The 13,240-nt window shown below is 39.3% G+C and overlaps 1 protein-coding gene across 7 annotated transcripts in view; it reads left to right on the top strand.

Moving 5' to 3' along the window:
* ARMC1 (armadillo repeat containing 1) overlaps positions 1-13,240 on the top strand; it is a 49,019-nt gene that overhangs the window by 3,009 nt on the left and 32,770 nt on the right. For 6 of the 7 annotated variants that reach the window (XM_050941238.1, XM_050941232.1, XM_050941234.1 and 3 more), the window contains exon 2: positions 2,198-2,387. In XM_050941238.1, the coding sequence (XP_050797195.1) occupies positions 2,198-2,387 (190 nt within the window). Of the gene's footprint in view, positions 1-1,420; positions 1,502-2,197; positions 2,388-13,240 lie in introns of all 7 variants that reach the window. The other variant, XM_050941235.1, reaches the window with a different exon arrangement.

The following is a 13,240-nucleotide window of genomic DNA, read 5'->3' as shown; positions in this document are numbered from 1 at the left end:
TATGAGACAATATATTCATGTAATGTTTAAGAAAAGTTTTGTAAATGAGTTCCAATAGTTCGTGGATTAGGGACCCAAATTTACGGGGTTCCAGAGGCTTCTGTATAGATTATTTAGGTTAATCTTTCTATCTACTCAATGGGACTCAGTGCTCAGTCTAGAAGATACCATCAGTGATGCTTAGTTTTGCAGTTCTTAAACTGTGGATTTGTGTCTCCAGAGATAACATGTTTATTTAAAAACATTTTTGCTGTTAACAAATAAATAACATATAGAGGTGAGAAATAACAGATCTCAACTCTATTGTCCCTCTGCAAATTTGTGCACACAGAGTCAATCCCTTACCTCTCTCTAAAAGTGCAAAGTTTCAAAAAGTTTAATGAATAGAAGATTGTTGGGGGTGGAATAGATCTAAAATATTTCATTTAACTTAGTTAAAAACAATTTTAACAAAAACAAACCTGATTTTAAAAAAACTTGAATGTTTTAACGAAATTCAAAAATTCATATGCTTGTTTTGTTAAAATATTATATGTTTGCTGTTGACGAAAACAATCCAGAATGCATAATGTTGCTGTTTTAGTTAAATAAAACAATTTAAATGTCTGTCTGTCTGGTGATGTTCTCCTCCTAATACAGCATAGCAAGAAAATCCTCCAAATATTAATGATTAACCTGTTGAATTGGAGATAGTTTACTTCCCAATGACTTCATAAATATCTGCTTCAATTACCTTTGATAAATGAAATAACCAAACAATCATTCATTTTCTGATTATAGCTGTAAAACTAATCTGAAAAGCTTTTGAAATAAATCACTTTAAAAATGTATATTGTCTGCCTTCTAAAAATGAAACCTACATTTATCTCTGAGTTTGGAAGAATATGTATTAAGGTTACAACAATCAACAAGAATGTACTTTTATGTAGAAATCCATGATTAAGTCTTCCTGACTTGTGATTTGATTTAAATCAAATCCACCCTCATATCAGTTTCACTGTTTCCTCCACAGAGTGTTTCTTTTTTTCTGAAAAGGTCTTTATAAACTTCAAGATGAGAGCAGAAGAAACTTTATACAATTTTTCTTCAACGTATTTTTTTTTAAATAGGATATACTGTTTAAAGAGTAATCTATTAGAAACTTTTTTTAATAAAAAATCAATTCATTTAAAAAGAAAAGTCAAGCTGACAATGTTACTTTAATCATATTCATGAGCATTAAAGTTAAGTACTTGAGTTAGTGCTGGCAGGATCAGGTCCGTAGTCTGTTCTCTACTTACCAGTCTCAGGACAATTGAGGATCTGTCCTTTGATCTTGACTAACTTTTCGCCCCAGGATATGGTACCTCCACTATTGAGAGGCATCCTGTAGGGAAATTTGTGCTGTTGCTGTCTAGGATGTAACTGGTTCTCTCTTTAGGCAGCTTTTGAATCCAGTGCTGTCCACCCAACAACCCAACATCTGCTGCATTTGAAATCAAACTGGTTCCCCTTGTCTTTGGTAGGAGCAAGATAATTCCATACCGTATTTATTTATTTTAAGATGGAGAATACCAGAAGTATTCAGTAGAGAGAGAATACCAAATATACTTTGTAAGGGCCTTGAATTTGTCCTGGGTTATATATATTTGATATGTCATTCCAGAATGAAGTAAACATTAGAAGTGCCTGATGACATGGATACAAATTTTGAGGGGGGTTTTGGTACACTTTTGTTGTGTGTAAGAGATTAATATGAAAGCTGAAACTTGCAGTTTAAAACATTTATTATGGAAACATGGATTGTATGTTTCTTTACAGATTTACTTGAGCTATAATACAGAATTGAGATGATATGTTTTAGGTTTCCATAGGCAATGTCATCATTAATAAACTGTTGGTTCTTCATCTATGACCATAAAATTGGTCTAAGCAGTATTTGACAATACTGCGTATGTATCTTCTGTAAAGATTTTCAGGCCAAAAAATTTTATATATGAAGATTGAACCAGTAGATAATTGTAGACAATAAAAATTGTCATTCTCTATATGTGGACTCTTAAATTTCCAGTTTCACAGGTATAGAGTCACATCTTGTGAGATCTATTTGTCTGTATGCCCCTAAGAACAAGACATAGTGTTCCAGTCTGTAATGACTACAGTTTAATCAGAGATTCATTAATAATGAAGTGTTACTAATAAAAAAATTCTGTAACAGGTGTTGGCATAGGAAAATGAACTCCACTATGAGTGAGGAGCCTGATGCGCTTGCAGTAGTTAACCAGCTGCGAGACCTGGCAGCTGACCCCTTAAATAGACGAGCCATCGTTCAGGATCAGGGATGTCTGCCAGGCCTTATTTTGTTTATGGATCATCCCAGCCCTCCAGTTGTTCACTCAGCATTACTAGTAAGTAATCTATTTTTTTTTTAAATCAGTGGGCTTTTTATTTGCTTGTTTGCTGCTTGTACCTCATGTCAAATTATTGTCACTGTTGTGCTTAATTTTCTGCCACTCCCATTTCAACAATTAACGAGTGACAAAATCATTCTGAAATTGGAGAACAAGTTTTTATAGATTAATTTATTGTGTGTGTGTGTCTGCGTGTTTTGAAAGATAACCCTCTAACTTTGTATATGCAGAGGGAAAAACTGTAATGTAGCTTGTCACATATAACTGTATGCATGCTTCTTTTCAGACTTTTTGTATGTGATGAATGTGGACAATGTGACTCTTAATCTAAGTACTACACTGACATAATGCCTTTTCTCTTAATTGGAAGTGGGTGAATAAAAATTGAGGTTTTTTTAATCATCATTTTTTATTTAAATAAGTTTTTAAATTTTACTTCATATTATATTATGTATATTGTGCTAGCTTTTTCCTGTCTTCCCATTTTATAGGTTTAAATTCCTAAAATGGATGGGTTTTTTTTAATTGTTTCTTTAGTTTTCCTAATTGTTAGTAGAGTTTCAGATTTTACATAGATTTCTTTTCCTACTAAAGTTCCACATTTTAAAAGCTCACCTGTGCTGAAAAGAAGTCCATGGCCTCATTAACATCCTTATTGTAAAAACAACACAAACTTAAACACAAAATTGATAAACACAGATAAATATAGCCTGTGCTGTATCTGCAACAAACTTCACCTCAAATATAGTGAATTTCCACAAATCAAGAAATCTGGAATGCTTCCACCTGCTATAAGAAGCAACAGAGTCCTGTGGCACCGTATAGACTAACAGAAGTATTGGAGCATAAGCTTTCGTGGGTGAATACCCACTTTGTCAGATGCATGTGCTATGCTTCTCCATCAAGGTTTTTCAGTTTGAAGTCAGGTAACTTAGGACCACAAGTCCCATTAAGTGCTTTTGAAAATTCCACTTGCAGGTTCCATAATATTGTCTTTGGAGAGTAAGTTTGGGTTCTGTTTCTTCAAAAAAAAAAAATGGCCTGCATATATGTAAAAAATCACTCTAATTGTATGTATTAAAAGTCTAAAGAACTTTTCATTATTAACACTGAAGCAATTTCTATTTGAAGTCACAAAGATTTTATGCCACTAAGTTTTTAATACAAATACAATCTTAGCGCCTGATGTTGAAAACACTGTCAAAGGAGGGGAGTGTAGCTACTTCATAGGAGTATTGTACCTATTAGTGTGTTAATATCTGTAAAGTGGCTTGATATCCTCAGATGAAAGAAGCTGTATAAATGTGGATGTTATTGAAATACAGAAACCCAAGAGTGAAGAGCTTAAAATAAGTGGTATCTTGAGTCCCTGCTTGATTCTACGTTACAAAAATCAGAAACTTTATGGTTAACTAGGTGAATCTAATCCTTTTTTAAAACTTGAACTAAGATCTTTCAAAAATTAAATCCACATTGAGGTGACTAAGTAAAGTCCTAAATCAGGAAGGTTACTTAAACCTTGTATACCTACCTTCAGTTAGGCTACTGGTGTGCTTAATATTTGTCACATGCTGAGTTGGGCCTGATCTGTGAAATTCAGCCTGAGGCTTTCATCTGACTTCAGTGGGTTTTGGATCAGGCCCTAAATGATCTCATTTTTGAAAGTGCTGATTGAGCATCCAGCAGCTCCCATTTGCATCATAGAGTCATAGACTTTAAGATCAGAAGGGACCATTATGATCATCTAGTCTGACCTCCTGTACAACGCAGGCCACAGAATCTCACCCACGCGCTCCTGTATCAGACCTGTGTCTGAGCCATTGAAGTCCTCAAATCATGGTTTGAAGACTTCAGGGTGCAGAGAATCTTCCAGCAAGTGCCCCGCGCTGCAGATGAAGGCGAAAAAACCCCAGGGCCTCTGCCAATCTGCCCCGGAGGAAAATTCCTTCCTGACCCCAAATATGGCGATCAGCTAAACCCTGAGTGTCATGGTATAATTCCCCAATCTGAACCTTAGAGTCCAAAAGATGGGGTACCAGCATGAATTCCTCTAAGCTTAATTACCAGCTTGTATCTGATAGGCTGCCACCACCCAAAAATATAGTGTTTTGGGCACTCTGGTCCCTCCAGAAACCTTCCCTGGGGACCCCAAGACCCAAATTCCTTCAGTCTCACAACAAAGGGGAATAAACCATTTCCCCTCCCCCTCCTTTCTTCCTCCCAGATCTTTCCCGCCCTGAGTACACTAGGAGATCACCGTGATTCAAACTCCTTGAATCACGACACAGAGAAATCAGGTTTTTTTCTCCCCCTCCCAGGCTTTCCCTTCCTGGGCTATCCTGGAGAGAGAGAGACAGATTCAAGCTCCGTGAATCTAAAACACAGAGGAAATTCACCTTTCCTCCCCCCTCCTCCTCCTTCCCTTCTCCCACCAATTCCCTGGTGAGTACAGACTCAGTTCCTTTGAGCCTTAACAAGGGAAAAAAATTACTCAAGTCTTTTTTAAAAAGAAAACCTTTTAATAAAAGAAAGAAAAAAGTAAGAAATCTCTGTAAAATCAAGATGGAATATTACAGGGTCTTTCAGCTTATAACCACTAGAACGAAGTCTCCCCCCAGCACAAATACCAATCAAAATCTGTCCAGCAAAATACACATTTGCAAATACAGAAAACAATCAAAAGACTATAACCGCCTTTTCTACTTAATACTCACTATTCTGAATATATAAAGACTGTAGCAGGGAGTTTGGCAAGAAACCTGGTTGCACGTCTGGTCCCTTTCAGGACCCAGAGAGAACAACGCAAAACCCAAAAAAACACAAACAAAAGCTTCCCTCCACCGAGATTTGAAAGTATCTTGTTTCCTGATTGGTCCTCTGGTCAGGTGTTTCAGGTTCACTGTTTGTTAACCCTTTACAGGTAAAAGAGACATTAACCCTTAACTATCTGTTTATGACACTGAGCATGTGAGCAAGACTCATCAGCCAGACACCCAGGAAAGAATTCTCTGTAGTAACTCAGATCCCACACCATCTAACATCCCATCACAAGCCATTGGGCATATTTACCGCTAATAGTCAAAGACCAATCTCATTATACCATCTCCTCCATCAGCTTATCAAGCTTAGTCTTGAAGCCAGATGTGTCTTTTGCCCCCACTACTCCCCTTGGAAGGCTGATCCAGAACTTTACTCCTCTGATGGTTAGAAACCTTCATCTAATTTCAAGTCTAAACTTCCTGATAGCCAGTTTATACCCATTTATTCTTGTGTCCACACTGGTACTGAGCTTAAATAATTCCTCTCCCTCCCTGGTATTTATTCCTCTGATATATTTGTAGAGAGCAATCATATCTCCACTCAGCCTTCTTTTGGTTAGGCTAACAAGCCAAGCTCTTTGAATCTCCTTTCATAAGACAGGTTTTCTATTCCTTGGATCATCCTAGTAGCCCTTCTCTGCACCTGTTCCAGTTTGAATTCATCTTTCTTAAACATGGGAGACAGAACTGTACACAGTATTCCAGGTGAGGTCTCACCAGTGCCTTGTATAAAGGTACTAACACCTCCTTATCTCTACTGGAAATACCTCACCTGAGGTATTTCCCAAGACTGCATTAGTTTTTTTCATGGCCATATTACATTGGCGGCTCATAGTCATCCTGTGATCAACCAATACTCCGAGGTCCTTCTCCTCCTCTGTTACTTCCAACTGATGCGTCCCCAGCTTATAACAATAATTCTTGTTATTAATCCCTAAATGGATGACCTTTGCACTTTTCATTATTAAATGTCATCCAGTACTATTACTCCAGTTTACGAGGTCATCCAGATCTTCCTGTATGATATCCCGGTCTTTCTCTGTGTTGGCAATACCTCCCAGCTTTGTGTCAGTCGCAAACTTTATTAGCACATTCCTACTTTTTGTGCCAAGGTCAGTATTAAAAATATTAAATAAGATTGGTCCCAAAACCAATCGCTGAGGAACTCCATTAGTAACTTCTCTCCAGCCTGACAGTTCACCTTTCAGTACGACTTTAGTCAGTTCCTTATCCACCTTTCAGTTTTCATATTGATCCCCATCTTTTCCAATTTTAGCTAATAATTCCCCATGTGGAACCATATCAAATGCCTTACTGAAATTGAGGTAAATTAGATCCACTGTGTTTCCTTTGTCTAAAAAATCTGTTACCTTCTCAAAGAAGGGGATCAGGTTGGTTTGGCACAATCTACCTTTTGTAAAACCATGTTGTAATTTGTCTCAATTACCGTTAACCTCAATGTCCTTAACTACTTTCACCTTCAAATTTTTTTCCAAGACCTCGCATACTACAGATGTCAAACTAACAGGCCTATGGTTGCCTGGATCAGGTTTTTTCCCTTTCTTAAAGATAGGAACTATGTTAGCAATTCTCCAGTCATACAGTACAACCCCTGAGTTTACAGATTCATTACAAATTCTTGCTAATGGGCTTGCAATTTCATGTTCCAGTTCCTTTAACATTCTTGGATGAAGATTATCTCCCCGCCCCCCGCGATTTAGTCCCATTAAGATGTTCGAGATTGGCTTCTACCTCCGATGCGGTAATATCTGCCTCCATATCCTCTTTCTCATTTGTCATCCTACCATTATCCCTAAGCTCCTCATCAGTCTTTAATGAGGCTCAGGCAAAGTATTTTTGTAGATACTGGGCCATACCTAGATTATCCTTAACCTCCACTTCATCCTCCGTGTTTAGCAGTCCCACTTCTTCTTTCTTTGTTTTCTTCTTATTTATATGGCTATAGAACCTTTTACTATTGGTTTTAATTCCCTTTGCAAGGTCCAATTCTACATGACTTTTGGCCTTTCCCACTTTATCCCTACATGTTCTGATCTCAATAAGGTAGCTTTCCTTGCTGATCACTCTCATCTTCCACTCCTTATAGGCCTTCTGCTTTTTCTTAATCACCTCTCTGAGATGCTTGCTCATCTAGCTTGATTTACAACTCCCCCCTACAAATTTTTTCCCCTTTCTTGGGATGTAGGCTTCTGATAGTTTCTGCAACTGTGACTTGAAGTAATTCCAGGCCTCCTCCCACCTTTAGATCCCCAAGTTCTTCTGTCCAATCAACTTCCCTAACTAATTTCCTTAATTTTTTTAAGTTAGATCTTTTGAAATCAAAAACCCTAGTCACAAATCTGTTTTTGTTTATCCATCCATTTAGTTTAAACTGAATTAGCTCATGATCGCTTGAACCAAGGTTGTCCCCACTATTCACCAAAACCAAATCTAAAATGGCATCCCCTCTTGTTAGTTCAGCAACTACTTGGTGAAGGAATCCATCAGATATCGCATCTAGGAAAATCTGAGCCCTATTATTACTACTAGCACTTGTCCTCCAGTCTATATCTGGGAAGTTAAAGTCTCCCGTGATCACACAATTCCTATTAGTATTTACTTCATTAAAAACATTAAAAGGGTCTTTATCCATATCCAGATCTATAGCACACCCCAAGCACTGTCTCAGGGGAGGCTCTAGTAGCTTTTTTCCCCAATGTGATTTTTGCCCAGACAGACTGTCTTATCCTTTCCATCCCTTCTTATTTCTTTACAGTCTATCTTATCAGTGATATACAGTGCTACTCCACCACCTTTGCCTTTATTTCTGTCTTTCCTAAACAACACGTACCCTTCAATACTTCTACTCCAGTCATGACTACTATTCCACCTTGTTTCTGTTATCCCTATAATATCCGGTTTCGCTTCCTGCGCCAGTAACTCCAGTTCCTCCATTTTGTTACCTAGGCTCCTCTCATTGGTATACAAACATTTTAATACTTGCTATTTGGCTTCACTCACATATTTTACCCAATTAGGCCCAGACATTCTACTGTCAGTAGTACCTATTAGAATGATATCTACACTACCCTTCCTCCATATGTCCATTCTCCTACCCATGGCTATATCCTTTCTTTCTTCATTTTCTTCCCTATCAATGGTAAAATCCAGTGTGGAGATTACCTGGACATCTCCCAACCATCTCCCCGCAATTCCTAGTTTAAAGCTCTCTTAACCAGTTGTGCCAGCCTCTATCCTGGAAGTCTGTTTCCCTCCCTACTCAGGTGAAGTCCATCCTGAGAGAACAGTCTTCTGTCCATGAATCCCTCCCGGTGGCCATACATGCCAAAGCCATCCTTATAGCACCACTGCCTGAGCCATCTGTTGATCATCGTAATCTTGTCATACCTTTGTTGCCTTCTGTAGGAGCAGGCAGAATCCCACTGAAGATCATCTGAGCCTCGATTTCCTTAAGCGTCTTCCCCAGCCTGGCATAGTCTCCCTTGATACGTTCCAGCGAGAATCTAGCTGTATCATTCATTCCCATATGAAGGACAATGAGTGGATTCTTTCCCGCTCCCGTTAGGATCCTCTTCAGCCTCAGGTCCACATCCCGTTTCTTAGCACCCGGCAGGCAGCACACCCTTCTGTTCTCTGGATCATCTCTGGTTACAGGCCTGTATATCCTTATCAATAAGGAGTCTCCAATCACGTAGACCTGCCTTTTCCTGGTGACAGTGCGATTCTCCGGTCTATCGCCTGTTCCCTCTGGCTACAAGTCCTCTTGATTCCTATTCACCCTTACAATCCTCTGCAACCCACCCCATATTCTCCGGGGGCTCATGTTTGGTAGTGTTATCTCCATTGACTCATCCCCTCTTCTTATAGAACTAGCTGCTGTTCTCTTCTTCCGTGCCCTCTCACTTTCAGCGACCACCTGCTGTGCCCTTTCTTTATTTTCCAACTCCGCAAACCTGTTCCTGAGCTCTATTTCTCCTTCACTGGCCCGTCTTTTCCTCTGCCTGGTTCTCTTAGTCACATGCTTCCACCATCCACTTTCCTCACCCAGCAGTTTCCCCTCAGAGTTCTTTGGTCCTGCTTCCATCTGCAAGTCTGACTTTTTTTTTTTTTTTTTTTTTTCCATTCAGACTCCTAAGGTCTTTGCTCCATCATCCGCTCAAACCCCCTTCTAAACTCAACCAGAGTTTCCACCTGCATCACCAGTCCTCGGATCTTTTCTTCCATTAGCTCTATCAGGCGGCACTTCATGCAGACGAAACTCTTATCAGATGCCTCCTCCAGGATCATGTACATGCAACAGCTTCCACATCCAGTCATCTTCATTGTGTCTTCCGCTGCTTGCATCACTACCACTGCTGCCTCTGTATCTGTCATAACCTTCTCACTTAAATCCTATAAATCTGGGAAACACAAACCAAACCAAAACACCACCACCCACAGCAAAACAAACCCCCAGCAAACACCAAAACAGTGCTAGAACACTGCACACTCCCTTCACTAGCTGTCTGATCCTCTGCCTGCCTCTCTTAGTCTGCCCCCGAACTCCCACTCAAACTCCTCTGTTTACAGCTCTGTTTGTATCAAATCATGTTGTATTATAGAAGGTGTGGTTTGAGCTGAAAATCTCTGATATTGAATAGTGAGCCAAAGGCGAGGTTAATATAAGCAAAACAATTAATCTATTGCTTTGCAAATAGATGGTTGTTTTTCTCAACGTGGAAATACTGTACTCAGGTCTTTAATTCCAATGACTGTTTAGACAGACTTCTAGAAGTGTTTGAATGGTGGTGCAGGGAAACTCAGACTATAAGTGGAAATGATTAGTAGAGAATGATAAAAGTATATGAGTCTCTATATCTTGGCAGGATAGCAAAGGTGTAATTAAACATAAATTTAGAACCAGAGACGTTACAGGACTTTTTAGATTACTCAGATGGCAATAAAATGGCCTTGCATTCTAACTATAAAACATGCCAAAAATAAAGGTAGGATTTAAGAATAAATGTTAGAAGCACATGTTTGGAAAGAACAATATATAGCTACCATAAAAATAAGAAAGGGACTAGGCACACTGTTGTGAGATGTTCGTTGAGCAACAGACCTGTTATATGATTCCATTTAGGGAATGAGTAAACTTCCACAATTTATTATCCCAGAAGTAATTATGTAACACTCTGAGTACTAGTGCAAGGTCCTCAGCTATCTGAGTACATCTCAGTTATCAGTATATCATGTGTAGTCCTGGAATGCAGGTAGGTAAGCTGTGTTTTAGAGGAAACCTTCAATCACAATACTATATTGACCTTGGGAGGCACCTCCCTCCTCCCCCCAAAAAGGTAACACTGGAAATATATTATATCTCATCAACTGAGAAATTTGAGATTTTAACCAAGAAAGTGGTGTTGCAAACAAAGCAGTGCCAATATTCAATTCTTGGAAACCCCTAGTCATCAATATCAAATTTTGAAGAAAAGTTCATCTGTAAAGACGGGAAAACAAAACCTTGGGCAGCAAACAAGTCCATATCACAGGCTTGGGGAACAGCAATCTCGAAGCTCCGTTTGGATAAAAAGTAGATTAAAGCTATCTAATCATTAGCTGTAAGGTTCCTCTGAAGCTTTGCTGCAGTCTTCTTCTTAAAAATCTTTTTCAGATTTTCCTTTTTTTCTTGTTTTAGGAGAGTAATTAGCAATCTGCCCTCTAGGTAGTTTAATAAAATGAAATTGCTGTTAAAGTTGTGGCATCGTGAACAATGATGCCAAACACATCAGATGAACATTATATATAATATCCAGAAATCACATGAACAAGATACAGTTTTCACTTTTAGCTGTTGGCCAAAAAAATGGAGAAACTATGTAATACAAATAGATTGAGACTTGGAGTTCTTTTGCCTGATATTTCCAGCCCACTTCAATGCTCCTCTTTTTGTTTCAACAGCTTTTTGATAAAAGAGCAATATCTATTCTGTTCATTGTGGCACATTGTACTGCTCTTCTTTTGATTTATTTCTTCAGTTTGAGGCTTCAACATCCTCTTTGTGGCATGCACAAAATCTTACAAAATCATTCTTTATTAGAAGTGGAGCCCTAGCAACAGCAATGATTAAGGCTACTCAAGGATTTCCTTGATAAATCTATGTTTGGAGTCAAACTATTATTCTGAAATGTTGGTTCTTTTCTTAAAGTATGAGTATAAACAGTAGAGCTGCTGTTGAGTGTTCAGAAAGTAGATACATGAACTACTTTCTCTCATTAAGAGTTTTTTCTTTAAATTGAATTTTTTTTATGGCTGCAATGGTGAAGTGTCTGGGAGCAGAAGCTTCTTAGAGAGGAAGCCCCTTTGAGTGTTCTGGTGAAAGTTATTTTTGTTTTCATTGAGTTTTGAGCCTTTAAAAATTGCGCACTGCATTTGGGCAATAGATTAACATGCTGGTAGTATTTCTTACAGCGGTTTTCCAGTGTGGAGGATAGGCTGCCTTGTTCATATATTGTAGTTAATTTGGTTGTGTTCTAAAAGTTCAAATTTAGTTGAAGCTGTCACGTTGAATGAGGCAGAGATCCTGTGATGCCCTGCCTTGTTCAAAGTGTTTTGGCTTGCACAACTGAAAACTGTGGTGGTGCATTGCATCCATATTTCTGCAACACTGAAAATTTTGCTTTTTATGTTGCAGTGGCAAAAGATGTAGGTGCCCAAGAAGGGTTCCACAGGCATCCTTATCTTGCTGTTCAAGGAACACATTAAACAAAGAGGAGATTCCCCCATGCCAAACAATTTCAGATTATACTTTTTTTTTAAAAGAGAAAATAACAAATCTATAAGGAATGCCATAAATACTGTAGCATATCCTTAACAGATTTTAATCAAAGTACGGTTCAGTGGGTAAGTTTGCACAAGTGAGGAAATGCCTGAGTTAAGGTGTTGCACATGCAGTCTTACAACAAGTCTTCAGCACCCCTGTGAAATACTTAAGCTGTGTTGTCATTTATAAAATGGAAATAAAGACAGAGAAGCCAAGTGACATTACCAATGTTTCTTCCATAGAACCTGTGAGCCTTGATTCCTAGTCCTCTGCACCAACAGGCACATTTTCTGATAGCTACACTAGGGGGTCACGCACTTCTTTAGGGGGGAGCTTATAGCATACACCAGGGAGTCTTTGCACTCCTCGATGCCCCCCTAGGCTTCTTGTGTGCCACCCTTCCATCCCCCTTTATTTCAGGGGTTCCCTGAAACTCCTCCCTATCTCTCTATGATAGGGGTTCTGTGTGCCCCCATTCTTCCCTTCCACCTGTACCAAGGTCCCCTAATTTCCTCTCACCAGAGAGTCTGTCCTTCATTTCATCCCTCCACCATTATTACTGTTGTTTATCATTTGTATTATCATAGCAGCCAGGAGTCCCAGGCATGGACTAGGTCCCCATAATACCAAACGCTGTACAAATATAGAACAGAAAGACAATCCCTACCCCAAAGAGCTTGTAATGTAAGTGTATGATAAGAGATAACAGCTGGGTACAGCCAAATTGGGGAATACAACAAAACAATGAGACAGTATTGGTCAGAGTGATAACTGGTGGTCAAAGTTTATGTAGGCCTCTGAGCAAGCTGGAGTTTAAAGGAGGGTTTTGAAGGAGAATAATGAGTTAATTTTGCAAATATCTATGGGGAGCTTTTCCAGAGCATGAGGGGCAGCATGGGTCTCCCGTTTTCCCTGTCAGACCAGGGTTTCTGTGTGCCTGTCAGACCAGCGTCTCCCATTTTCCCTGTCAGACCAGGGTTTCTATGTGCATCCCTTTCCCCGCTTCCTCTCTCATTTCTCTTTCCCCCCATTCTGCCCCAATGGCAGGGTCTCTGGGCCCCCCATTCCTACTTCTCTCTCCATGGCAGGATCTCTGTGTGTCCCCCATTTCCCTATTCACCTATATGCTAGGGACTCTGGGTGCCACCCTCCCCACATACCAGGGTACCCTAACTTCCCCTCTCACTGCCAGGGGTCCTGTGTGCACC

Source organism: Gopherus flavomarginatus, chromosome 2, assembly GCF_025201925.1.
Source record: "Gopherus flavomarginatus isolate rGopFla2 chromosome 2, rGopFla2.mat.asm, whole genome shotgun sequence".
NCBI lineage: Eukaryota > Metazoa > Chordata > Testudines > Testudinidae > Gopherus > Gopherus flavomarginatus.
This window is presented reverse-complemented; position numbering and strand designations above follow the sequence as displayed.